This window comes from Phoca vitulina, unplaced genomic scaffold (genome assembly GCF_004348235.1).
Source record: "Phoca vitulina isolate PV1807 unplaced genomic scaffold, GSC_HSeal_1.0 scaffold70, whole genome shotgun sequence".
Lineage (NCBI taxonomy): Eukaryota > Metazoa > Chordata > Mammalia > Carnivora > Phocidae > Phoca > Phoca vitulina.
Genome location: NW_022589773.1, coordinates 4,957,908 through 4,982,248, shown reverse-complemented (window position 1 = coordinate 4,982,248; position 24,341 = coordinate 4,957,908). Strand labels below are relative to the sequence as shown.

Sequence of the window (24,341 nt, the reverse complement as noted above, 5' to 3'; positions counted from 1 at the left end):
CAACAGAGCATCAGCCACGAGTGTCGATGTATTCGAGATAACTCTTCTCATGCTTGCACTTGTCAAACTGCTAGTGGGATTGAATTTTATGAGGTTTCCAATCCAAGTGTATGATTTGCTCTGCTTAGAAAGCGATTTACTCAACAGTCATTTATTAAGCACCTACTGAGTGCCTAGGGCATGGGGTTTAGTTTCACTAGTTAGGGCTATTAACCAGCCTGGCTTCACTGGGTCACCCCTAAGGTCGCTTTGTGCGGCTCTTCCTCCGTCCTTGTGGGGCTGTGACAGGTGCAGGGGGACAGGCTCCCGCAGGGGTCTGACTCAGTCCTGGCGAAGGGAAAGGGGAGTGCTCCCCTGTGGGCGGGCGGGCTACTGTACCGTTCAGATAAGCGTTCTGGATGTCGATGGCCTTAGTGGACTGGTCGTCGGCTGCGCAGTGCGGGTGCTGGGGCGGGGCCACCAGCACCTCCAGGGTCCCTCGGGTGAGGCCCGGCTCGAACATCATGCTGCGGCTCCTCACGCTCACGTGCTCACAGCCCGGGTACAGGTTGCTGATGCTCACGGACACTGCAGGTGGACGGGAGGCGGTGAGACCAGGGCAGCCTGCGTGCCTGCTCCCCTTCCCCCGGCCCACGCCGTCCCTTCCCGGGACACTCTCATCCCACCCCCTGCTGCTTCGGGCACGAGTGCTGTGCGGCAGTGGGTCAGGGATGTTGCCTCGATGCTTCCTGTCTGCTGCACCTTCCGTAGCCCTTTCCTGCGCTGCTCGGTCCCCCAGAGGCCGACCCTGCATCTCCGGGGCACCCCTGCCACTTGGCGTCTGGTTGGGGTCAGCCAACGGGAGGCACTGGACAGGCTGGGCGGGGGGAGGAGAAGGCCCAGGTACTTCCTCCCTCCTCACTGCTTCTCTGACACCAGTTGTGTGTCTGTGACTCTAGACTCCCCCCCGGCCCGCCGCGGGCAGCTTCACCCCTGGGCTCCAGTTTTCTCAAGAACAGGATCTTCCTCTTGTCTTTCCACCCCGGGGAGGGAATGGTTTCCTTTTGTCCCAGGCCTTGGATGCTTCACCGTCTCTGGGATGTTCCCCTGACTTTTGCCCATGACACTGTCCTTCCATTAATGTCCCCACCTGGACCCTGACAGATGCAGATGAAGTGATCCCACTCTGGGCCATGAGACTGTGTCAGGTTGACTGCAAAAGGATTCTACACAGTAGCAGGTCTGTCCAGGGAGAGCGGACGGGATCTGATATATGGCAGGCATTCCCGAACCTCATGGAGTTCTCATTAGGACAGAGCTCGTGTTCAGTCTCATAAAAATAATAATTTCACAGGGACACCGTGCAATCATAGCGGGAAATCGTGGATTTTGCTGACTGCCGACCCCTAGTGGTGACAAGCGGCAGGCCCGGTGGAGGGGCCACCCCTGCCCCTGAGCTCCTCCCGGGGCGGGGGGACAGCAGGCTGCCTCCCCTGCAGCGCTCCCCCTGGACACCCACTCCCCTCTGCTCCGGGCATGTCCTTCCTGCCGCAGCCCCACAGTGCGCCAGCCACGACCCTCCACTGGCCACAGAGCGCGGACGTGTGTGGCCGCCGGACAAGCAGTGTGGGGGGACCCCCCCCCCCGGGCCCGGAGCGGCTGCACACGGAGGCAGCCAGCGTCCACACGGGCCCCCCACTCCTGCGTCCTGCCCGGTGGCTTGGCCCTTCTGTCCTGCATTTTCAGGAGACGACAGCGCCACGGACCGGTGTCTAAGGCGCACCCAGGGCCTGCTGTCGGAGTGATAGAAACGTGCCCCCGGGGACAGCTGTCCCGGGGAAAGGAGCCGGGCCGGCCATTCTCGCGGGGCTCAGGGGGACCAGAGCTGTGACCTGGGAGGGAGCAGAGCACGACCCGCAGGCCCTGGCAGAGCCACAGGGCAGTGACCGTGCGGCTGTGTTTGGAACCAGCCCTCCTTCCCTGGAGGCCACAGCTACCCCATCCATCCTACCCCCCAGCCCCATCTCCCCGGGGAGGCTCCCACGGCATCTCCTATGCGCCACGGTCTGCTTCTCTGAGCACCGCCTTAATACTGCTCGGCGCGCATCAGGACGTGAACGCTGAGCAGGCCGCTCTGGGACGGGCAGGCTCCACGGGGTGCTGCCTCCGGCCGGGCGCCCCCTCAGCCCGGGGCATGTGTGCCCCTCGGGGGCCGGACAAGGACCTGCTCCACGGCCCGCAGGCGCAGCTCCCGGCTCTTCCCCGACCTCAGGCACGTCTACATTTAACTGCGGGTGAGTCCTGTCGCCTCAGGGACTGTTTGGAAGGAGACTCGCCCCGTCCCTTGGAGCAGACCGGCCACCTGGGCATGAAGCCACACGGGCCCCTGTGGGGTTTCCCATCCCTCCCCTGCTTGCCGAGGCCCTCCGAGACCACCGGGCTCTGGGCCTCAGATCTGGGACTGAATTCCACCTCTGGGATAGACTGGGGGCACCTGAGCCCAGGGTCACACGCTCCAGTGCATCCCTGAGATGTCATTTCTGTCACAGGACAAAATTTCACACATGCGGGTGGGCAGCCTGCTTCTGAGCCCCCTGGCCTGGTCTATGGGACTCTGGGTGAGGGGCTGGGGGGGAGAGGGCGTGAAATGCAGAGCCCGTGCCCCTCTGTCCGGGGCAGCCACCCTCCTCCCCACTAACCAGCCTCAGGCAGCAATGTGACCCCAGTGTGGCTGAAGTTTCCAATTTTCCACAGGAAACCCAATACCAGCTTTTCAGTGGAATCTTCTGAGGTGTGAATGTTGGCTGCTAATCCTCTTTCCCCACCCCCACCCCTACCCCCCTGCACACAACACAGCACGGCAACCGCCTGGGCCCCGGGTTTCAGCCTCGGCCTGAGGCAGACACACACGTTATGTCTCTGAGCCCCGGGTCACTTCTCTCTGAAGTGGGTTATGACACAACCTCATAACATCCTGAGAATCCAGTGAGATGACACGTGTGCGGGACCCGAACCCAGGTCAGGACAGACCGCGTCAACCACACGCGTTGCCTTCCACGCTTCCTGGCTTCCAGGTTTTACTGCGGTTTCCCCAGAGAGCAGCCACTTTGCCAGCTGGACATCCTTTTGGTGTCCCCTTGGCCTTCTCTCGGGTCTTTGCGGAACTTGTCACTTTCTTCGGTCTTGCGAATCCCCGAGGGGACTGCCTTTTACACAAGTGGCCACGGAGAGCAGAGCTGTGCCTCCCGAGAGAACAAGGCCATCCGCTCCCAGGAGAAGAGAGTACAGTTTGAGGGGTTCCCCCCTTCGGCTCCTTCTGGTAGCAAAGCCAGCGTCCTCAGGGATGCTGGGAGACCAGGAAGATTCTGGAATGGACTCACGTGGGACACAAGAGAGAGCAGTGTTTACTTCCTAACACTCCTGTCGGGGAAGCCCGGCCCCACTAACCTGTTATCTTGACAGAAATTTGAGGGTTCGGCCTGGAGGCGCAGCTCTGAACCAAGGGTGTCGAGAGAACAAGAGAAGCAGCCTCCCCGGGGGACCCGCTGTGTCTGTGTGCTGATTGCAGCCGGGGCGGCTTCTTTGGTCCAGAGCGGACATCGTCCTGACAGAATCTTCTGTCACTGAGTCCCATGACCAAGTCTCCCTAAGCCCTGGCTGAAGCCCTTACACTTGTGACCCTGGCTGATAATCTGGCCTTCCTGAGCCACATTTTATCAAGAATCTACTTCCAGATTCTTCCAGATGTGGAAGATGAATGGAGACATTACTTCTGAGGGGTGAGGGTTGAGCAGGAGATAAAATCTGTCTGTGGCTGGTTCAGTTTAGCTCATGGGTTCCTGGGGCATAATCTTCATAGCCAATGAGGACTTAGAGAAATTCCAGATCAGAGATCTAAGTAGATCTCTTTGTCTCTCTCTCTCTCCCTTTCCCTCTTTCTCTCTCTCTCTCTCTCTCACACACACACACACACACACACTCAGCAACACTGGCCTGATCCACACACAGAAGACTGCTGGCTTCAGAGAAGGTGAAACCCATCTTCCATCTCCAAACTGAGCCGAAATTACGGATGACAGTGGACACTGTGTGCCTGAAAACGCCCTGACCGCAGATGGAGTTGTAAGCATCGTCACTAAGCACTGGCTTATGAGTAAGACATGTCATGAATTCCCAGCTGGGTGACACTGGGCAGCCCCCTGGACCCCTCTAGGCACCAGGAAAATGCTGGGGAGATGCCCTATAGGCTGCTGTGTGGATTCAGGGAGGCGTCACACGTACCACATCTTGTCCAGTTCCTGGCATCCTGTGCTCAGAAAGTACTCACTCTATGTGTTAGCAACACTGTACTCATACTAAGTATAAATCCGTTGTGGTTATTTTATCTTTACCTGGTTTCAAGTCCACTGCTGTTCAGAGAAAAGAAGTTGAAAGGGGCACATAACTCTCAGTCAAGTGTCCCTCAGCCCCAAAGACTGCTCCCCAGACACCCTCCCTCATGGAGAGAGGGAATCACACAGAAACAAAACTTTACAATCATTGTTTTCAATGTGGGGAATTGATAGGACACCTTGTAATATCATGTAGAGAAAATGAATCCTTGCACAAAATTGAGACTGAGGAAACTCTTTGGAGGGTTATATTCTTATCTTTGCAAAATGGAATTCCCTCACTCGGGGTGACTGGGGAGAAACAACATCCCAGATGGCACAATTCCTAGTGTTCTCTGTGGTGCTTCTCCCTAGGGGTGCAGGGGGGCAGGGAAGGACAGGCACACTGCAGTTCTGGACGTGAATCCACCCATAACCGTGTCTAAGAAGGTGGGGGGAAGACAGCAAAGTCCTCCTCCCAGTCAGGCTCCACGTGAGTGGATGAGCCAACCATGACATCATTAGGGCCCCTTTCAAAACCACCAACCAACATTGAGATGCACAGAGATGGAATCAGATTTTGTTGCTGTGTTCTTGAGTTACTATGTGTGCCCAGCATTCCAAGAAGTAAGCCTAAGGGGGACAACCCACCCTGGGGCCAATATTCCATGTGTAGTCTGGAACCTGTATCTGTCCATGTGAGCTTTGTCTTCAAGGGCTGAGTACCCTGGTCTGTGACTGTTATCCATGTAGCAGATACGTTTTACCCTGTCCCACTGTATCTAAAATAAATTCATGTAAAGTGCACATAATGTACAATTCACCATATTAACCATTTTAGAGTAGAACATAACACCATTCTGTGATGGGCACATTTGCAATTTGGACCTTTGTGTGATTTCGGTGAGGCCCTGCCTTGCTATTACTGGGCCATCTGCAAGTGCAGGCCAAGAAGGGGGTGGACACAGGGCCCACACCTAAAGCTAACAAGACAGTGAGATCTGGTCACCACAGGCCAGGTAACCAACACAAAGCCACCACTCACCCTAGACCTTGACACGGGACAGCACAAAAGCCAGCAACTCGTGGAGAGACAGGGGCCGGGGCGGGGGCGCCTACCTGCGGGCTTGGATGCCAGGGGTGAGGGCGGGAACCTGGTGGAGTTGGTGGAGGAGAGTCTGGGCCGGCGTCTCCTGAAGAAACTTCTCAGCAGCCCACACTTGAGAGACTCCACCAGGGTGGTTTTCCCAGAGCCCGAGTGGCCAAACAGCTTCAGTTTGATTCTGGATTGGAGGTTCTGCGTGGGGCGCAGTTGCTGGATGAAGAGTCCCCGGTGAGCATCCTAAACACAGATGAAAAGGGGAGAATTCGTCACAGAACAAGAGAAGGCTCTGAGCAAACCGTCAATGCGGGTTCTTGCAGTTTAGAACTCTCGCCGTGTCCTTCCTGATCTGAGATTTCCTTGTGAGGAGAAGTTTTTTTTTTAAAGATTTTATTTATTTATTTGAGAGAGAATGAGAGAGAGCACATGAGAGGGGCGAGGGTCAGAGGGAGAAGCAGACTCCTTGCCGAGCAGGGAGCCCGATGCGGGACTCGATCCAGGGACTCTAGGATCATGACCTGAGCCGAAGGCAGTCGCCCAACCAACTGAGCCACCCAGGCGCCCCTGTGAGGAGAAGTTTTAAGAGCTACTGTTTTAGGCACTTTCAAACATGCAATGCAGTGCTTTTAACTGCAGTCTCGTCCTGTGCATCCCGGCGCTTATTTTGTAACTGAAGTCTGTACCCTGGCCTACGATTCTTACCCATGGTCCCATCGTATCTACAAAAAAAAAATTCATGTAAAGTATAAATAACATACAATTCCCTGTTTTAGCCATTTTAAAGTGGACTGAAGCTCCGAGGCGTGACTACATGTGCAGTGTGTGCGACCAGCCCGGCTCTGGTTCCGGAGCATTTCCATCACCTAAGGAAGCTCCACAGCCATCCGCAGTCACTCCTCCTTCCCTGCCCAGCCCCTGGAACCACCAATCTGCTCTCTGTCGCCAGGGATGTGCCCGGGTCCGTGGCATTTTGTGCACAAGGAAGGATGGAGCAACTCCTGTGAAGCTGTTGATTTTTTAAAAGAGAACCCAGGGCAGCCTGTGAGACTGGCCAGGGGCACCTGCTCCCCTGTGTGGAGGGGTCCTGTTCCCCCCGGCACTGTGATGGTACTGGGTGCTGAGAAGGAGGGCATCGTGAGGTACAAACACAAATGCTGTGGCGGGGCCGGGGGCCCGATAACCTTCCCACTGTCCTCTCTCTCAGCCTTACAGGGAGAAGCAGGAGAATTCACAGATTCACTCACTCATCGACCAACATTTATGGACGGCCCCCATGGGCTAAAAGCACAACGCATGGAATGGGAAGGTACAGACTGGGCCCAGATCTGTGTCCTGAGGAGACACAGACATGTGAACGCTGACACCAGACATAACAAGAGTGCTTTGGATGGTGTGGGCAGGTGCTCTGTGCACCCAGAGATCCCACCCCGAGGCTGCACAATCATGCATCACTCCCACCCCCTGGCTCCATCCAGCCTCACAAGCAACCTCATTTTCCACCCCCAGCTTTCTCCGGGCTCCAAAACAGGGGCCCATTGGAGCTGTGGGGTGCAGCCTCAGGGGGATTCCTTCTGTGACCCAGGATGGTCCCACTGCTCTAAGCTGTTAACTTCCATGCATCCAGGGGACCCCTCCTGCTGGGATCCCTCCCGGAACATTCCTCCCCAGGAGGCTCTGGCCCAGGTGGGGTTCTCCATTGTGACCCCACCAGACTGTAGGGTGATGTGGGATGCTCTCCCCCTCCTGACTGGGAGCCAACTGAGGGGAGAGACGGTGTCCCCAGCACCTGGCAGGGAGATGCTCAATAAAGAGGTGCGCTGGAAATGACAGGACGCAGGGGGACCCTGCAGGAGCCTCTCAGAGGGAACTGCCGGCTCTTAGTATCCTATGACCTCAGGCCTGGCAGACACTGCGTCCACGTGCAAACCCAGGGAGGGGGAGTTCCCTGCTGCTCTCTTCCTGCTGAGCCACTGTGGCTTCCTCCACCAACCACCCAGCAAGCTCACCTGTCAGACAGGGCTCTGCTGAAGGCTCCCTGTCCTCCCCCAGTTGCTGGGTGGGACTGTGACCTCCTTTCTCCGCGCCGCAACACTGCCCCCTGGTGGGCATGCTGCAAAGGGCGGCTACTTTTTCAGTTCCTGGGGTTAGGGGTGCTCCTGGATGTGGGTGCTGTGTGTTCAAACAGGTTCACAGAGTGTCCTGCATAGTGACAACTGCCTGGGTCCACCTGACCTCTGAGTGTCTGCTGAGCATTTATATAAGAGAAAAACCTAACGTTTATGATCATCTGAACTTAGGATTTAACTGCATGTTCCATGTGACACAGAGGTTTTGGGGGTCGGGGAGCACTGAGGGTTTAATACTGCCGACCAGGCTGGAAGAAATGGGTCACTCGCTGGATTTCTCCTGGATGCCGGGTACTGATGCCGATAAGCCCTTGACCCCCTGAAGCAAATCTGCCTCCCTTCATTCTAGGTTAACTCCCAAGGCCAACCCTTCCTCTCCCTTCCCTTTAAATCAGGCCTGGCTCCCACCTTCCCTGCACGGGAAGCATCGGAACTAAAGTCACCCCATTCTGTGAGCATCACCTTCCACGAGTGTCTCATCGAGTAGATCACAACATTCGCCACCTATTTTGTGACGCACAGCTTACTAACACACTAATGCTTCTTTTGTGTGAAGCCTCTGTCTCCTTCTCCTGGGACAGGGGAAAGGCAGAAAACCTGCTTCCGGCTGTAATCCAACTGCTGGGTCCCGGGTGCACTGTGCAATTTTAATTGGCTTGTGGCTCTTTTCTGCCTCGTGCCCTGTTGATCTTGGCACTTGACCTTGGACACCATGTCTATCCTGTGTGCAGGATTGAGGGTGTGTTTGTCCCCTCTGCCTGAGCCCCTCTGGCCCTTGCACTCTGAGGACACTCGAGGCATGGTAACCATGGGACACTGCTGCTGTCCCAGCGTGCTTCTGGAAGCTTCTCTGGCCCATGGCTGGCTTATTCCTGGCAGTTGAGGGGCTTCATGCCTATGCCTTGCTCAGCATTGCCCTCGACTGAGTACAGTTCACTCCTTTGAATTCCATGCAGGGTAGCGGGGGCCAGAAGCCGCTGACAATGTGTTTGCCTGATTCCTGGCCCAGCTCCAGAACAGAGGCAGGTGGGGATGAAGATTCTCCTTTTGTCCTAACTCTAGTCGAGGTGCTCTGTGTCAAGGCTCTGAACTTGGGCCTTGTCCTTGGCCAAGTTAGTTCAGTTTTAGCAAGAATCCTGCTCGGTCAGTTTAGTAAAAATCCTGCTCTTTCCTATGTGATGAAATTCCTCACCCCTCTCTGATATCTGATCCCCTGCCCTGCCTTCAGCAAGAATCCTGTTGAGTAGCTGTATTGTGACCTTTAACACTCCTATTTTCCTGCTGCCTCAACATCCCCACAAACAGGCTTTGAGCAGTGGCCCAGGCACAGCAGGGCGAGAAGGTGAGCCATGCCTCAAGTTTACCCCCAAATTTAACCCAGTGACACTCAAATGCTCCCAATAACATACCTTATACACCCCACCCTGATCCCCCATAAAGGCCCTTGCCAGAGGTCCTCCCTGCTTCCCCTGCCTAGATGATCCCCCTGTTGGCCTTGTTTGGGAATGACTCATCCACCCTTCACCTTGTCTTTGGGAGATAAGTCTGGAAATGGTTCTCTCCATCAAACTGGACAGATCTGCCATAAGGCAAGAAAGAAAACAGGAGTCTTCTCCTTTCTAAGGAGACCTAACCTGGTCCTGCAGGAAGATCCCTCCTCCTGCTCACTGAGAGCCTTGGAGAATCTGAGCACAACCGATTTTGATTTAGAAGTACAAAAGAAGGTCCTGAAATCTCTCCCCCACTGCAGGTGGGTGACACATTTTCTCTCGTGACCACTAGGTGGCGGCACAGGGACCGGAGGGGGCCCAGCCCAGTGCCTGGGGAAGGCCGCTGCTTCAACCTGACCCTGTATGTGTGCTCTCCAAGGCTGACTGGGCCTTTGATGCACAGAAGGTTTCAGAAAGATGGTGAGTGGCTCCGGGCTAGCTCTGAGGGTGGCAGAATACTGATTTCTTTGGAGGGAGCACACAAGTCCATCCGGGGTCTCTATCTACCAGGAGCTCCAAGACCACCTGTGCCCCTGCGGGCCACAAAGCCCCACCTGATCCGGCCCTCCCAGCAGTAACACCCGGGTAGTGAGGAGCTGGGACCGTGGTGTTTCCTAAATTCCGGCTCCTGCACTGAAGCAGTGTCCTGTGTGTCCCCTGCTCCCCAGGCAGGGAGGTGTGGCTGGCCGCAGGGGTGAGGCCTGGGGCTGCCAGGCTTGGGAAGAGGAAGGGAAAGCAGCAGGGAACCTGAGGAATCAGAATTCTAACCCAGTGCCGCCCTCCAGGGGGTCAGAAAGTGTACTTGTGTAAGTGGGAGGCAGGATATGTACTATTTCCCTGCTTATTCCCTTTAATCTTATACTTTAAATATTTACCCAGAGATGGGGACCTCTGTTTGCATTCCTGCCCGTGGCTCATGAAGTAACTGAGACTGGACACCCATCCAAGGGCCTTCAGATCTCGCCTGGCCACCATGATCACCTTCTACCTGATGTCTCTGGGCAGTTGGAGGGAAACTCCCAAAACTGAGTCAGATCTTGCTCCCGCCTGCTGAACACAGCTGGACCAAACCCAGTCTCCTGACCTAGATTTGTAAAGCCGCCTCCCTCTCTGATCAGGCACCGTTCTCCCCCAGACCACCTGGCTCAAGCCCCAGTGCAGACCCCTCCCCCTTCCTTTTGGTCTGGCTCCTGGGACACACCCAGCTCTCTATTGCCCCAGGCCCTTTGCACTCACTATTCCCTCTGCTATCCCCAGCGTCTCCTCTGGCTGCCTCACCTCTCCAATATTTTCTTGTTGGTTTAAATGTCACCAGCAGAGAGGTGTCCCCTGAGCAGTGGATGGAAAAAAAACCCACCTCCCTTCTCTTATTTCACCCTGTCTGGATCCCTGCACACCCAGCAGGGGCGGCAATCCTCTATGAAGAGCCAGGTGGTCTCTCCTGTGACTGCCATGTATCCAGAAACCAGCGATAGACAGTAGGAAATCAGGGGTATGGCTGTGTTCCAAGAAAGTTTTATTTACAAAAACAGGTGGTGGGCCGACTACGGCCCCCAGGCCATTGTCTGCCACCCCCTGAACTTACCCCATCTGGCATTTTTCTTATTTGTTTATAGCCTGAGTCTTGCCTCTTGCTCACTGTGGTCTCTCCCGTGCCTAGAACAGTTCTTAGCATATCTAGACACTGTGAATCTCTTTTAAATGAACATTATTTGGTAACAGCATTGCTCTTTAACGCCCTGGTGAATCCTGGCTTCTAGTTAACTTTCTTCCTGCACCTTTAGCTTTTAGCTTCACTTTCCCATCAGCAAAGATGACTAACCATCAACAGATTGACAGGAAGACCATCAGCAATCTGGCAAAGCCAGGTAAGAGCATGGGGAGGTGACATGGCTTTCCCCCGTGGCAGGATGCAGTCAGACCCAGCAAGGGAGGGGCAGCAACTCTTAATTATGCAAATGTAGCTTACTTGTGCTGAATTTGAAATTCTGGGCAAACTCTACACTTCCTCCTATTTTCCAAAGTATTCTCAGGCACCTTTCTTCACTGTCTCATCTTAGGTGTAAGAAAAGCAATTATTTTAGTATCAGCTTACGGAAATCTAATTGGAAGGAAAATCAAGCCCCCAGTGTGAGGGCATGGAGCACGCAGCAGTTGGGAAAAGACCCCTGTGGTGGGCTCTGCAGGACAGGACCAGAGGCTCCCGCACACCACCACCCCCAGTCATTTTGTGGGGAACTGGGTCAGAGCAGACCTTGCCCAGCTCAGGCCTGCCCCGTGTTCTTCCTGCCCCCACAAGTTCTGGCCTCCGTCACCCTCACCCCCACCCTGCCCAGAGGCCCGGGCTACAAGGTCTCCTCTCCCCAAGGTCAGCCCCCAGTGCTAAGGACCCAAGGAGCCTCTCCCTCTGCTCTGGCCAGTGCTCTGCTGCCCCCTGCTGGTCAACGAGATGACTGTGGTTGTACTTCTAGAACAGCAAGTCCCATGGCTTCTCTAGAGCACCATTTAAAAATATGTTCCCAGGCTCCTCAACTGAATAGAGGTGAAAACAAAGGGGCGTTTCTGTTGCTAATCTAGCCCACTTGCAAACCTATGGAATGACAAAGCAATTTAAGGCCCCCCCCTTGGTCTGCAGACACAGACTTCTCCCCAGGAATGTGTTCAGGAGCCACATAAAGGGGTCTAACAGAGGGTGACTCCCCCAGGAGTGTCAGGAAATATGTAAGAACAGTTTTTGATTTCACAATGAGTGGGGGAGGGGGTGCTATGTCATGAGCTGCTTGGCAGGGGTCCGCAAGGCCTGCAAGGACAGGAAGTCCCACCCACCCCAAAATGCCTGCCCCATCCTCGAGAGAAACAGGGGGACCAGATGCTCCTAAGTAGAAACTGCCCTCTTCCTTTCCCTTCTCCGTCCTCACTGGTTGTGATCACTCTCCTCCACCGCGTGATGTGAACTGCAACAGCCCTCTGAGGGAACGACGGAGGCAAACAAACTTGCGGGTCTCAGCTGCTTGGGGGGGGGTCTCAGGAGCTTCTCCTGAACGGAGCAGGCCCTGGTGAGCCCAGGAAGGAGATCGGGGCTCACCACACAGCCAGTGAGCCCAGCTCCGGGGAAGGATCCCCCTGCCCATGGCTGGGGAGGAATCAGCACGGACGCCCTGAGTGTGCTTTCTCCCTTCATCTGATCCCAGATTCCCTGCCCTGTGCTTGTGTTGCTTTTGTAATTGGAAATACAAACACAGAGAAGCTTGTGTGGTGCTGCTCTGACCCCCTGCGCATCATGCTTTGACATTGGCTTTGCACCCAGCCTGGCAATTAACTTTTAAATAAAAGAATGGACCTTTCCTGAGGGGGAGACGGGCAGATAAACACAGCACAGCCTAAGGAAAAGCTGCGTCACTCTGCCCAAGGATGATGTTTCCCCGGTGACCCATCAGACGAGTGGGGCCCACGGTCTGCCATTGATTTCTGCTTAAAAATGAGTGGCTGCACGTTCCCAGGGTCAGGGCTCTGTGAGAAGTCTCTAAGATGGTGAGCAGCACTCCAAGCCAAGAAAGATCTGCCAGATGTTTCATTCTGAGAAGCGCGCTGGTTGGGACTGCTGAGCCCACACACACAGCAGGGGCGACCCTGGGGCTCAGATTCGGGTGGTGGCACCCTGAGTGGGACGTGGGTCACAATCGTCCTCCGTGGAATGTGAGAAACCCGATTATCCCTGACCCAGCATGTGTGTCCACTCGTAAGGTGTTCAGCCTAATGAAATCGCTCCCTCCCCCAGTGGACTAATAACAGGAAAACTGCATCCTCATCGAGCCATCGGGAAGGCCAGATTTGATGTCAGGTTCTTTTCACTGTAGATGGACACTATCACGAGTAATTGACTTAAAACTGCCCTTATATATGTGACATGTAGCCTATAAACATAAGGCTCTATGGGGGCACCTGGGTGGCTCAGTCGGTTAAATGTCCAACTCTTGATTTTGGCTCAGGTCATGACCCCAGGGTCTTGAGAGAGAGCCCCCTCCCCCCCATCAGACTCCACACTCAGCAGCGAGTCTGCTTCTCTCCTCCCTCTGCCCTTCCCTCTGCTCACATGAGCATTCTCTCTCTCTTAAACAAACAAATAAATAAATAAATAAAATAAAATAAACATAAGGCTCTGCCCTCAAATGCAGGGCACCTTGCTATAAAATCCACCCAAAGTCAAAAGTTGCAAACACTTGAGCCAATGTGGCTCGTTGCAGGGTTGCACACTGCTCCATTCTTCCATGTGCTGGCAGACGCACTGCTTCAAGATAAGAGAATTTAAAGATTAGGAGACTTTATGTGAAAGTTCCTTGTTGACTTGCTGACAGTGACTCTCAGGCTCCACCCCCTCTCATTTTGCTTGTAAACAAAACCACTTCCCCCTTGTTTTTCTTGTCCAAATTCTCCTCCACAGTGAGACAGTGCACGGCGGTGAGGAGTGGGAGAACACCAAGTCCACAGCGAATGCACACATTCCCTGCAAGGACGTGTAAGGTGAGGGACATTTTTCCCAGACTGTTCTCTTCCCGGAATTTCTGGAAGGAAGGGCACATTGAATCCCTGCCTTTGTGGCCAGTACGTAGACTCCGAATCACAAAGGTGTGAAGATGCATTATCTCCCAGCTCAACTCCAGGCACTGGGAAAGCACCTACTCCCACCCACGTCCCCTCCCCCACCACAGCCAGACCCTGGGACCACTAGGAAAATTCAGACTGTCTGTATCTGGGGAGGTTAAGAGGTGATCATCCCTCCCAGGGCACTTTCCAGTTTATATGGTGGGACCTCTGTGGGATACCTCGAGCTGATTTTGGACAGTGCCTTTCCACTAAGCACTGTAATCGACTAGATTGTATTTTTATTTCTCTAAAGTTTGTTTTTGAAAAATTATTACATGATTATGGTCCTTGAACAACGCAGGCATTATGAATGTTGAACCCCTACGCAGTTGAAAATCCAGATGTATCTCTGACTCCCCCAAAACCTGACTACTAACAATCTACTGTTGACCAGAAGCCTTCCCGATAACATAAACAGGCGATTAACACGTATTTTGTACGTTGATATGGACTATAGACTGTATGCTTACAATCAGGCAAGTTAGAGAAAAGGAAACATTAGTAAGCAAATCAGAAGGAAGAGACAATAGATTTACAGCACTGTACTGTCCTTTACTGAAAAATATTTGCATAGGGGCAGATGCGCAGAGTTCTAACCTCTGTTGTAGGAGGCTCACGTGCATTATACAGAACTTGGAAAAAATGCAGTCATGTTTTTTTTTTTTTTGCAGTTATGTTTAATGCAGGAAATTACACTAGCAAAATCCCAAAACACCACTGTTAATATTTTCTTTTTATGCACTTTTTAAAAACACAGGTGGGATTATAATGTACGTATATATAATTTATCTTCTGCTTTGAAGCCCTAGAATATCCTAAGCATTAAACTCTTCTTGCTAAAACCGCTTCAAAAATATTTTAGTGGTCAAAAACAGTTCTATCCTATAGATAGATGTACAGCAATTTGCTAGACATTATTGCTGGTCATCTGGTGTTTCTGATTTTTATTACTGTATTATAAATAACACTGCAATGAACATCTGTGTGCATAAAACACTATTTCCTGCATTTCTGTCATTTCTTTAGGATAGAGTCCTAGACATGGAGTTCCTACCTTAAAGGGTGTGATTGTTTTGAAGACCCTTCATACACTTTCCTATGATGTGGACTGGAAAGACACCCCTGCATTAACTTATATTTGTCCTGTTTCCTTAAACCTTAGAGCAACAGTGTTTCCTAGACCAGAGCATATCATGTGATGTCTTGCAGAGCAAAACATTAAGAAAGAAAGAAGCAGTCAGCTTTCTCATTTCCTGTCTACTTTATGGGAACAGTTATTACAGAAGGGGTGGGAGGAGGGAAACTAGGCACAGAAACTGTAAGGAGGCCAAATGATTTCCAAGTCCAAACACAGAAGAAGAAACTGATAGGTAGCTGATGCATTTACGCTAACTGTATGCACACTGGAGGGCAGGGAGAGATGCCCTTCCTACAGCCTGTGTGTCCAAAGCCTCATTTTGTTCATCTCGTTGTTTACCAGGAAAAAGACAGACGTTTTCATAGAAAACAGAATTTCAGACTGATAAATGGAATTTCTCACCTTTCGGAGTCTTGCAAGCAGACCTGCTACATGTTCGTGCTGTTCTGATTTAGCAAGCTCTTCTGCTGTCTTCCCATCCTGTTGGGAGAACAATGATTAGTGTCTTTCCTTCACGGGAGAGCTGTTTGTTCCATGCACCGGCTCTGCTGTCAGAGGCAGAGACAAGCATTAACAGGCCTTAGAAACAAAAAAGGTGGACAAACAGAGGGTCCTGGATTCTTTCTCTTTCTGCACAGTCCTTATTTCATTTCCTTATTGGTTGTCCAGGGAAGGAAGGTGAGAATTAGAAAACAATTGTGCACTGGTGTGTTGAACTCCATCGGTGAGACGTCTCAGACCCACAGACTTTCATCAACCACCTGGCACCTCGCTGGTGGGCGGATTACCCCAAATGCTGAACCTCTCTCCAATAAAGCAGACAATGAAGACTTCCATAGATGCCAAATTCTAGTTAGTGCTAGCTAATGTCTTCAAATCCTTCCATGGACAAACCTGAGCATTCATATAGGATGCTAGTTACTGGTAATTACTGTGCATTTCAAAGAAAAGCCTTAGTTTTACTGACAATTTTGATCTAAAGATTTTCAGTGAACATAAGAGGAGGAAATCAGAGTTCACAGCACCTTTTAACTGGAGATTTTCATAAAGCTGCAGTTTCACAGTGAGCAAATTCATTTCCATTTCTGTGCCAGCAATAAGCAGGACCCTGGCTAACACGTATTGAGTGCCTCCTAATCTCATGCGCCTGGTCCAGTTGTCCATGCTTTGTGCACACGAGCCCTCGGAGTCCCTCGGGGGAGGTGGGGACTATGGCTGTTCATGTGCCACCGAGGAGGAAACAGAGGCTTAGGGACTGTTCTGCTACAGTTTTAAAGTCATTACAAATTCGAAGTAGAAAAGGCAAGAAGCAATTTCCGCGCAAATAAAAGCAATCTCTTTTCAACAAGATTAAGAAGCATTTTGGATCCATCTCTCACTCAGGGTTTATCAGTACCAGTTAAAGCTCCATTCCTGTGGAAGCTCAGAGATGCCCGAGTCTGATTAACAGCACAGCTTCCAACCTCTCCACCCAAGTCATCATCCGAGCCATGCGTGGGGTTTCCTGAGACCAGTGTTTCTCAACATCGGCACTGCTGACATTTTGGACCAGATAATTCTCTACTGTGCGGGGCTGTCCCGTGCACTGCAGGGTGATGAGCGCATCTCTCTCTGGTCTCTGCAAGGAAAACTCAGGGTCTTCAGACATGGCCAAGTGTTCCCTGGGTGGCGCGAAATCACCCCAGTGGAGAACCGCTGCCTTAGGCTGAAGCTGGAAGCTCACGTGAGTGCTCCGGGGAGGAGGCTTTACAGTCACGCTGCCCATCTCGCTCTCCCTTGGGGTCCCCAGACGTCTCCAGGGGCAGGGGAGGGCTTCTAGTTTGCTCTGGGGAGAATCAGGGATCTAGTCAGACACCACACCCCAACCAGGGATTCGTGCCAAACTGCCTGGATCCTCACTGACATGGTAAGAAAGGCCTCAGGTTAGCGGTTCCCAAACCTCCCCGCACACTGGAACCCCGGGGTCTCTAAGATCTCCTGCGGGCTGCACGCGCCCACTCCCTTCCGGACGCTCTGCTTCCCTGAGTCTGGGCGCGGCCCGGACACTGCGGTTGTAAGCGCTCCCGGTGATTCCGGCGTGCAGCCAAGTTTGGGGACCACTGTCCTGGTTGGAAGAAATCTGAGCCTTGAGTAGTGTCTGTCTTTTGGGGTCTTCTGGCCACAGCGTTTCTCTCGGAGACCCGGGATCGGCATGTTACACAGGGAGAGGACCCTCAGTGACAAAGGTACTGTCCATCATAGAGCCTTTCAAATGACAGGAAAACCACCATCAACCAAATGTCCTACAGTTATGCAGCGCTTTACAGTTTGCAAAACACTTGGCCCTAAGAGACACTGTTCAGGCTCCCAAAAGAAAGGCCTGTCAGTGTCATGGAAAGTTTGACCTTTGGAATCAGAGGACGGGGTTTACGTCCTGAATCTGCCCCTCACCAGCTGAGTGGTCAGTCACTGGGCCTCCTGGAACCTGGGCTTCATCTGTAAGGTGGAAACCGGGACCCTCACCACACAGGGACTTGAAGCAGATTAGGGAAAACCAAATGAAAAGAACCAACAGTGTACTGGTTGTGGAAAAAGGAAGCAGCAATAATTACTAATAAAAGAGCTAAGAATTTCCCCAAACTCCCTGCGTTTCTAGGAGGGATCAGGGTGGGAGCTGGATGTTTGCATTCTGGCCTTGCCCTATCCTGTGCCCCTGAGCCAGGTGCTAATTCCCACAAGCAATTCTAACATGCAGTGTCCTCCTGGTTACAAACAGTAGTCTGGGAGGGCCTCATTGAGAAGGTGATGTATGAGTCAAAACCTGAAGGAGAAGAGAAAGCAAGCCATTTGGATACCTGTGAAGAAAGGCAAGTGCAAAGGCCCTGAGGCAGCAGGATGACTGTCATGTTTGAACAATTTCAAAGAAGCTCACATAGCTCATGTGGTGCGGGGGGGGGGCGGTCAAAGGGAGGAGATGGAGTAAGAGATGGGGGTCAGGGAGGCAATGTGAGGGGCCAATCTTTAAGGGAGCCCCCCTCCTAAAGACTTCTAACTTGATGGAGGGTCTGAGCGGAGGAGGGACATGATCTGACTTATATTTCAATGGAGTCACACAAGCTGCTGCCTGAGGAACAGACTGGGCAGGTGAGGTTAGAAGCCAGGAAACCAGTTACAAATTGCACATGATCATGGCCAAGGGCTCATAGCCTCATGGGGGATCAGCAGTCAATTCCAACAGAGCAAGAAAGGGGAGCAAATCATAACTGCTAGTGGGGGCTGAGAAAGACGAGGCTGTCTGGGGCTCCAGCCGAATATTGAAAGATGGGAAGGAGCTAGTGTTCCAGAATCTTCCTGCCACTAATGTCATCTGTGACTATGTGCCTGGGTGTCTGTATTAGGCATTAAAAGTCTCTCACACGGAAGGAAGGGGCACATCACCTCTTATGGCAGGGGTGTGTGTGTGCAGGGGAGGGAGGGAGTAGAAACAGAGGAGATTCCAGACGGAAAGAAGAGCATATGCCAATTCAGTGAGCTGGGAGCAAGCGAAGGGCTTCCCAGGACCTTCAAAGAGCTCTCTTCTGCCAGGTATAGCTGAGGGGGACGGGGTGAAGGGTGAGGCTGGGCACAGAGGGTGCCCGGCAGCGGAGGTTGGAGTTCATCGGCTTTTCCAGAACCATAGATGTGGTGATGGAATGGAACGGTCAGGAGGGCCACGGCTACAATCAAGGGATCAGATCCGAGGCTGAGCTGGTCCTGGGAGAAACACACACTGAGGTCCTTAACCAGAGGCCAGAGGCCAGAGGCCAGAGTGCTATGAGACCAAGAATCTGGGACGAGGCCCCCAGGAGGATGCAGGGGAGAGGCAAGCAGAGCTTCTCCATCCCTGGACCCGGCGACTCTGCAGAGGTCCGACACTGACAGAGAAGGTCGGGGAGGAGGGTGAGGATGAACGTGGAGGTCTGGCCCTCCGAAGCTGGTGCCCACCAGAGGGCATGCAAGGGGGCGCTCCGGGGCAAGTGGGGCTGGAGCCAAGGACGTGGGCCTGAGGCCAGGGGCAGCCGCAGGCCACGGTGGTCAGAGGGCAGGGGCGGAGGACGGGAGGACACTGGGATGGACATGGGGCTGGAGGAGGTGAGCAGAGGCAGGAGGAGAGGCAGGACCAAGTGGGGTTTTCTTACCCAAGGCGGGAGGGAGGGGCAGGAAGTGCAAGTCCTGGAGAGACAGCTAATGCACCAGGATTCAGAAAAGCTGCTGCCTCTTAGGTGCGGGGGACAATGAAGACAGGCAGGGGCATGGTTACCCCAAAAGTCAGAGCAGGGTTACACTGTGCGGAAGGAGACGCAGCGACTGAGTCAGGCCCCGGGGGCTTTTGGGGTGACCTTGAAAATTCTATTTCTTGACCTTTGAGTGGGTTATAAAAGGTGCCGATCTTATAATAATTCAGTGAGCTTTACTTTTGTTCATGTACTTTGTTAAAAAAAAAAATCTGTGTTTTATCTTATTATAAAAAAGTTTTGAAGGCAAGAGCTACCAAGAGGTGACTGGAGACTTGGCAGAGAGCACAGCGTCCAGGAGGGACTGTGCGGAGGGAGAGGGGGCGGCAGTTCAGGAAAAAGAGAGCAGGACTTTCAGAGGCTTTTCCAAGTAATTGGGGCTGAGACCAGAATGGGACGGCAAGCGACCGCTAGGGGGCGCCGCAGGGTCGCGAGCTGGGGTTAAGGACGCAGGACCTGGTCCTCTCAGCGGCAGGGAGAACAGCACAGGAAAGGGGCGGGCACTGTTTCTGCCAGTAAGGAGGCGGCCCCTCCCCACCCGTGGCTACTCGGTGCTTGAAAGGTGGCCCAGGTTAAGATGCCTGTGGGTGTAAAACACACACCGCATTTCCAAGACAGTACAAACCGAAGAATGGCAAATATCTCAATAGTTTCAAAATACTGATTGCAGGTCGAAATGATAACATTTTGCATGTTTTGTGCTAAACAAAATATATTCCTGAAATTAACTTCTTCGTTTCTTTTCCTTTTTGGATGTGGCTTCTAGAACATTTAGAATGGCACCTGCTGCACGTGTGATGGCTCTGTTGGAGAGGTCAGCTCGCAACACCGGGTCTGGTGATCATACCGCCCTCTGCTGGACACCTGGGAGGCTGCCCCTTGCTCTATCTAAGAGCGAGACCTCCGTCTCCACCGCACCTGCCCTGGAGGCTGGGCCAGTCGGGTCATAAGAGCCCCGTTAGACCGGAAGTTTCCTGAGGGAGGGGAGCTCATCTGCCCAGGCCCCTCTGTGTTCCTGGGTCTTAGCCGAGCCTGGTGCACAGTATGTGCCCAGTATTTGGGGACTGAAGAAACGAGGGGTGCCAGGGAGGCACAGTCGTAAGCAGAGGATGAACGAGGAGATACACCTGAGGGCGGGCTTGAGGGGAAGGCCCCTGGTGGGAAGTAAGGAAACAGCTGCTGTGGGCAAGGGCAAAGGGAGAGGACCCAGGGCTCAACAGAGGTCGTGGGGTAGCACCAACCACCCAGCAGAGGCCAAGGGCCACACGTTTTACTGTCCCCAACCTGACTGTGGGGTTTGGCAGAATCAGCATCTGGTATCCTCAGAGCCATCCTTGACAGTTTATTTTTTATGAGGCAACATTTGTGATGGGGAAAAAAAAAAAAAAAAAAAAAAAAATAAATATATATATATATATATATATATATATATATATATATATATATATACACTTTTCCTCATAAAAATGCATATAAATCCTGCACTGTGGAGTAAGTGAATTGAATGCCAAGACATGCTGGGCAGGGTTTGATAATGGCACATCAGGCCTAGAAGCCCATGCATGGCCATGTGGGGTTCTGTGAGGGGTGGGGAGGTGCCCTAAGAAAGGGACAATCCCATCTACAGCACTGGCATTCCCTGGGCTTGCAGAAAAGCCCAGCTCAGGGCTCAACACTACAGAGAATGGGCCCAGTACTTGTGGGGACAGAAGGCATCAAAGGAACATCAGTGCATTCAGGGAGGCAATGTCCTCCACCAGGGGTCACCAAACATTTCCTGTAAAGGGCCAGAGAGTAGATACTCTGGGCTCTGTAGGCCATAGGATCTCTGCTGCAACTGCTCAACTCCACCTTACAGCATGCAAGTGGCCATAAATACGTAAATAATGCGCATGGCGGGGTCTCAATAAAATGTTGTTTGCAGAAACAGGCAGCGGGCTGGATTTGGCCTGGGGCCCCTAGTTTGCTAACCCCTGCATGCCGCTCCAGGAAATGAGGCCTCCCTTCCAGCCTCAGGGCCCTGATTTTCCCAAAATATTTTAAATTTTTGCCATATTTTAAAACTCCAATGGCTCTCCTTAGACAAACACTTTATGTCAGCAAAGCACTAGTGAGTTTCAGGAGTCTCCCACATAACAGAGTGGGAGACTCAACCCACCATTAGGCCAGAAGCAAGTCAAATGATGGTATTTCACTGTAAGCAGTAAAATGACAACCTTATCTCAACAGTCCCCGGATTTGTCCTCTTTGGTATTTCCCGAGATGTAAATGGAGCAGGGCGGTACCTGGTGTGGAATGGAGAGTGGGGGGGGCCAGGGGAACTGAAGCATCTCCTGTAAAATCATTACGCAGGCCTAAGAGCCAAGCCAGACTTCTTAAACAGGAGACAACAGCTCTCCTAAGCGGTTCCCCACTCCACCCTCACCCCAGGAACCTCCAGAGCCCTGTAGGGGAGGGGGGGCATTGAGGAAAGGAAAACACGCATGTCTAACCACACACCCCAAGGTGCTGTTGTGGAACGCGGGCCACGGCAGGCCTTCGTGGCAGCGCGGGCCACGAAATGCGCAGGGGAGGCGGCAGAGCGAGCCCTCGCCCTGGCTCTGCGTGGGCAACTGTTCCCCCTAAGTGCAGTGCAGGAGCAAATCTTCACAGCGGATACCTTTCCCCTCATGCCCTCGAGGCCTGAGACGTTTTCTCTCGCTTTCTCCGGCTTTCTCCTGCCGGAAGGTGACTCACCGAGGTCAGGGCCTCCACGTTGGCGCCTGCCAGACAGAGGTAGCGGACCACGTCCAGAATCCCGTTGTTGGCCGCAAGATGCAGAGGAGTTCGGCCGTACTGGAAGACACAAAAAAGCCCAAAGAGAGTCCTTCTCACAATCAACGCTGAGGCCGGCCCTGATTAGGAGTCTACCCCACGCGCCAGCGCTGTGTGAGGGATCTGGGATCCCCCTGAAGGCGCAGGAAGTGTGGGCTCCCTTCTCCAGAAACTCGCCCGTTCCTGAGGGACACAGGCCCGGCAGAACGGGTGCAAGCATTTTCCAGTGAGGAGAGTAACTTGGAAATAAAACTCTAAGGGATTTAAGAGTAGGAGGCTTATCATAACTAAATCAAGCCTCCCGCTGTGCGGGCAAAAAGGAGGCATGAGTCAGGGCTCTTATAAAGGGTCCCAAAGTTCCAGAAAGATCTGCATCACAGTTCAAATACAGACACTGCAAGGGACAAAGGGATGGAACGACAGCTACCGAAGTCACTCTAAGGAGGTGACACTGCAAGGCCATGCCCACCAGGCTCCCTGTTGTTTATGTCTGCAGTTCCCAAACTGTGTGCCCAGGCACCTCAGGGCATTGCAGTGAATTCATGGGCTACTGAGGAATATTTTACATTTTTGATGGAACCAGCAGGTTCAGACACTAAGTGAACTCCTAGCTCCAGGCAGGCAGTTCAGGCTCTCAGCATGAGATTGCACTGCCTTCCCTTCGACGTCAGCACAAAGGGTGTTTGGAGGTTCCTGTGACAAGAGACCAGTATCTTGAGGACATCAGGGTAGAACGGGAAGGGAAGTAAGGGTGGCAGTGTCCAGTCTCAGGGGCTGTGAGGTGCCCAACAAGCACACACACCCCATCGGCACGCCATTGCGGTTATGGAAGATGGAAATAAAAATATTCACTTTCTTTCCATTTGTGTGGATCATTTTTTCCCACAGGTACTGAGTCATTAGGACATAAATTCTTACTAGGTCATTTGGACCAAACCACTTAATAAACAGAGAGGTTAGGTATTTCTTTTGCCCTGGGGGAACCACAAAGAAAGTTCTGAGACCCTAGGACAAGAGAGGCTGAGGAAGTTCAGGTACCAGTCTTAGGCTGTTTATTTGCAATTGTAAGCTTTTGTTCTGAAGTTAACACATGCTGATTTAGAATATGCAAAGGACAGGGCGAGATGGGGTGGAAAACAGAAGTGCTCCTTTTCTTCTGTCCCCTCCCCCAAGTTCCCTCCTCAGAGCAGGTCCTGCTGATCCCTTTGGTGCTTTTCCTTCCAAGCTTTTAGCTCTGAACCCATAAAAGGAAACAAATAATTTGAAAAGTCAGGGCATGATCATACTCCACTTTATACGTTCACCTAACAGTACGTGGCGGACACTTTGCCATGCCTGTCACTAAATCTATTACGTTCTTTCCGATACCTGAATAATACGTGGCGTGTGGATATGTCATAATTCACTCAGCCAGCCCTCTGAGGACAGACACTTAAGGTGGTTCCATTCCTTGCCCTTATAAATAATGCTGCAATGGGCATACACGTCTGTGTTTTGTTTACTGTCATCTAGAAAGCTTTAGAAAGCAGATATGAAAATTTCAAATACCCTAGAAATGAAGTGAGAAGGAAAAGAGGAGACTGTAAAGATGTGATGAAGTGTTTGGATTTATGCGGAAGGAACGGAAGCTTGGCAGTGGTAGGTATCGCTTTATGGAAGGGAAGAAGGACAACAAAGAAAAAGGACTAGGAAGTTGATGCTTTTGAAGGCTCCAACCTTTGATAGAACCAAACCCAAACTCCTGAGCATTGGAGTCAAGGTCTTGCGCCATCTGGACCCAAGATTCCCTTCCACCTGCATTTTCTCTCTGTGCCCCATTGCCTGCCTCCCTAAATACCTACAGCCCATGTCAGCTGCAGGTGCATCCAGACAGTCATCCCCAAACATAGACGAACACTTCCCTCAGTCGGAAACACACGCTCCTCTCTTCTTCATCCAGCAAAGCCCTAAATGTCTCTGAAAAGCTCTCCCGGTTTCTCTAATGTGCCAAGGTCCGCGTTGCCATACACCTGTCTGCTTTCACAGCAGAGACTGCAACAGGAAACGCGGCTGGAGCGAAAAGCAGCCTGAGGGCAAGAGCCATTCCCTCTGCCATCCACAAGCCCCTCAGACCTCGCCGAGCACGGTGCCGCCGGAGAAAGGTGTTAATACACACTTGGCTGGCACAGCATTCTCACTCACACACTTGGATATGTGCATGCATGCATGTGTGCGTGCGCACATCCACGTGTGCATGTGTGTATGCATGTGTGCCCATCTGTGTATGCAAGTACGTGCATGCGTGTGTCTGCTTGTGCATGTGTGCATGTATATGCATCTGTTTGCATGTGCGCCCATCTGTGTATGCGAGCATGTGCATGTGTTCATGTACATGCATCTGTTTGCATGTGCGCCCATCTGTGTATGCGAGCACGTGCATGTGTGC

General features: G+C 52.5%; 1 protein-coding gene across 7 annotated transcripts in view; it reads right to left on the bottom strand.

Annotated features, from left to right (window-relative positions):
* The window catches only part of DAPK1 (death associated protein kinase 1), a 176,882-nt gene that overhangs the window by 12,555 nt on the left and 139,986 nt on the right, over positions 1-24,341 (bottom strand). For all 7 annotated transcript variants that reach the window (XM_032392944.1, XM_032392941.1, XM_032392939.1 and 4 more), the window contains exons 18-21: positions 21,839-21,937; positions 15,252-15,329; positions 5,469-5,691; positions 379-567 (exon numbers count right to left, since the gene is read on the bottom strand). In XM_032392944.1, coding sequence (XP_032248835.1) covers positions 379-567; positions 5,469-5,691; positions 15,252-15,329; positions 21,839-21,937 — 589 coding nt within the window. The remainder of the gene's footprint in view (positions 1-378; positions 568-5,468; positions 5,692-15,251; positions 15,330-21,838; positions 21,938-24,341) is intronic.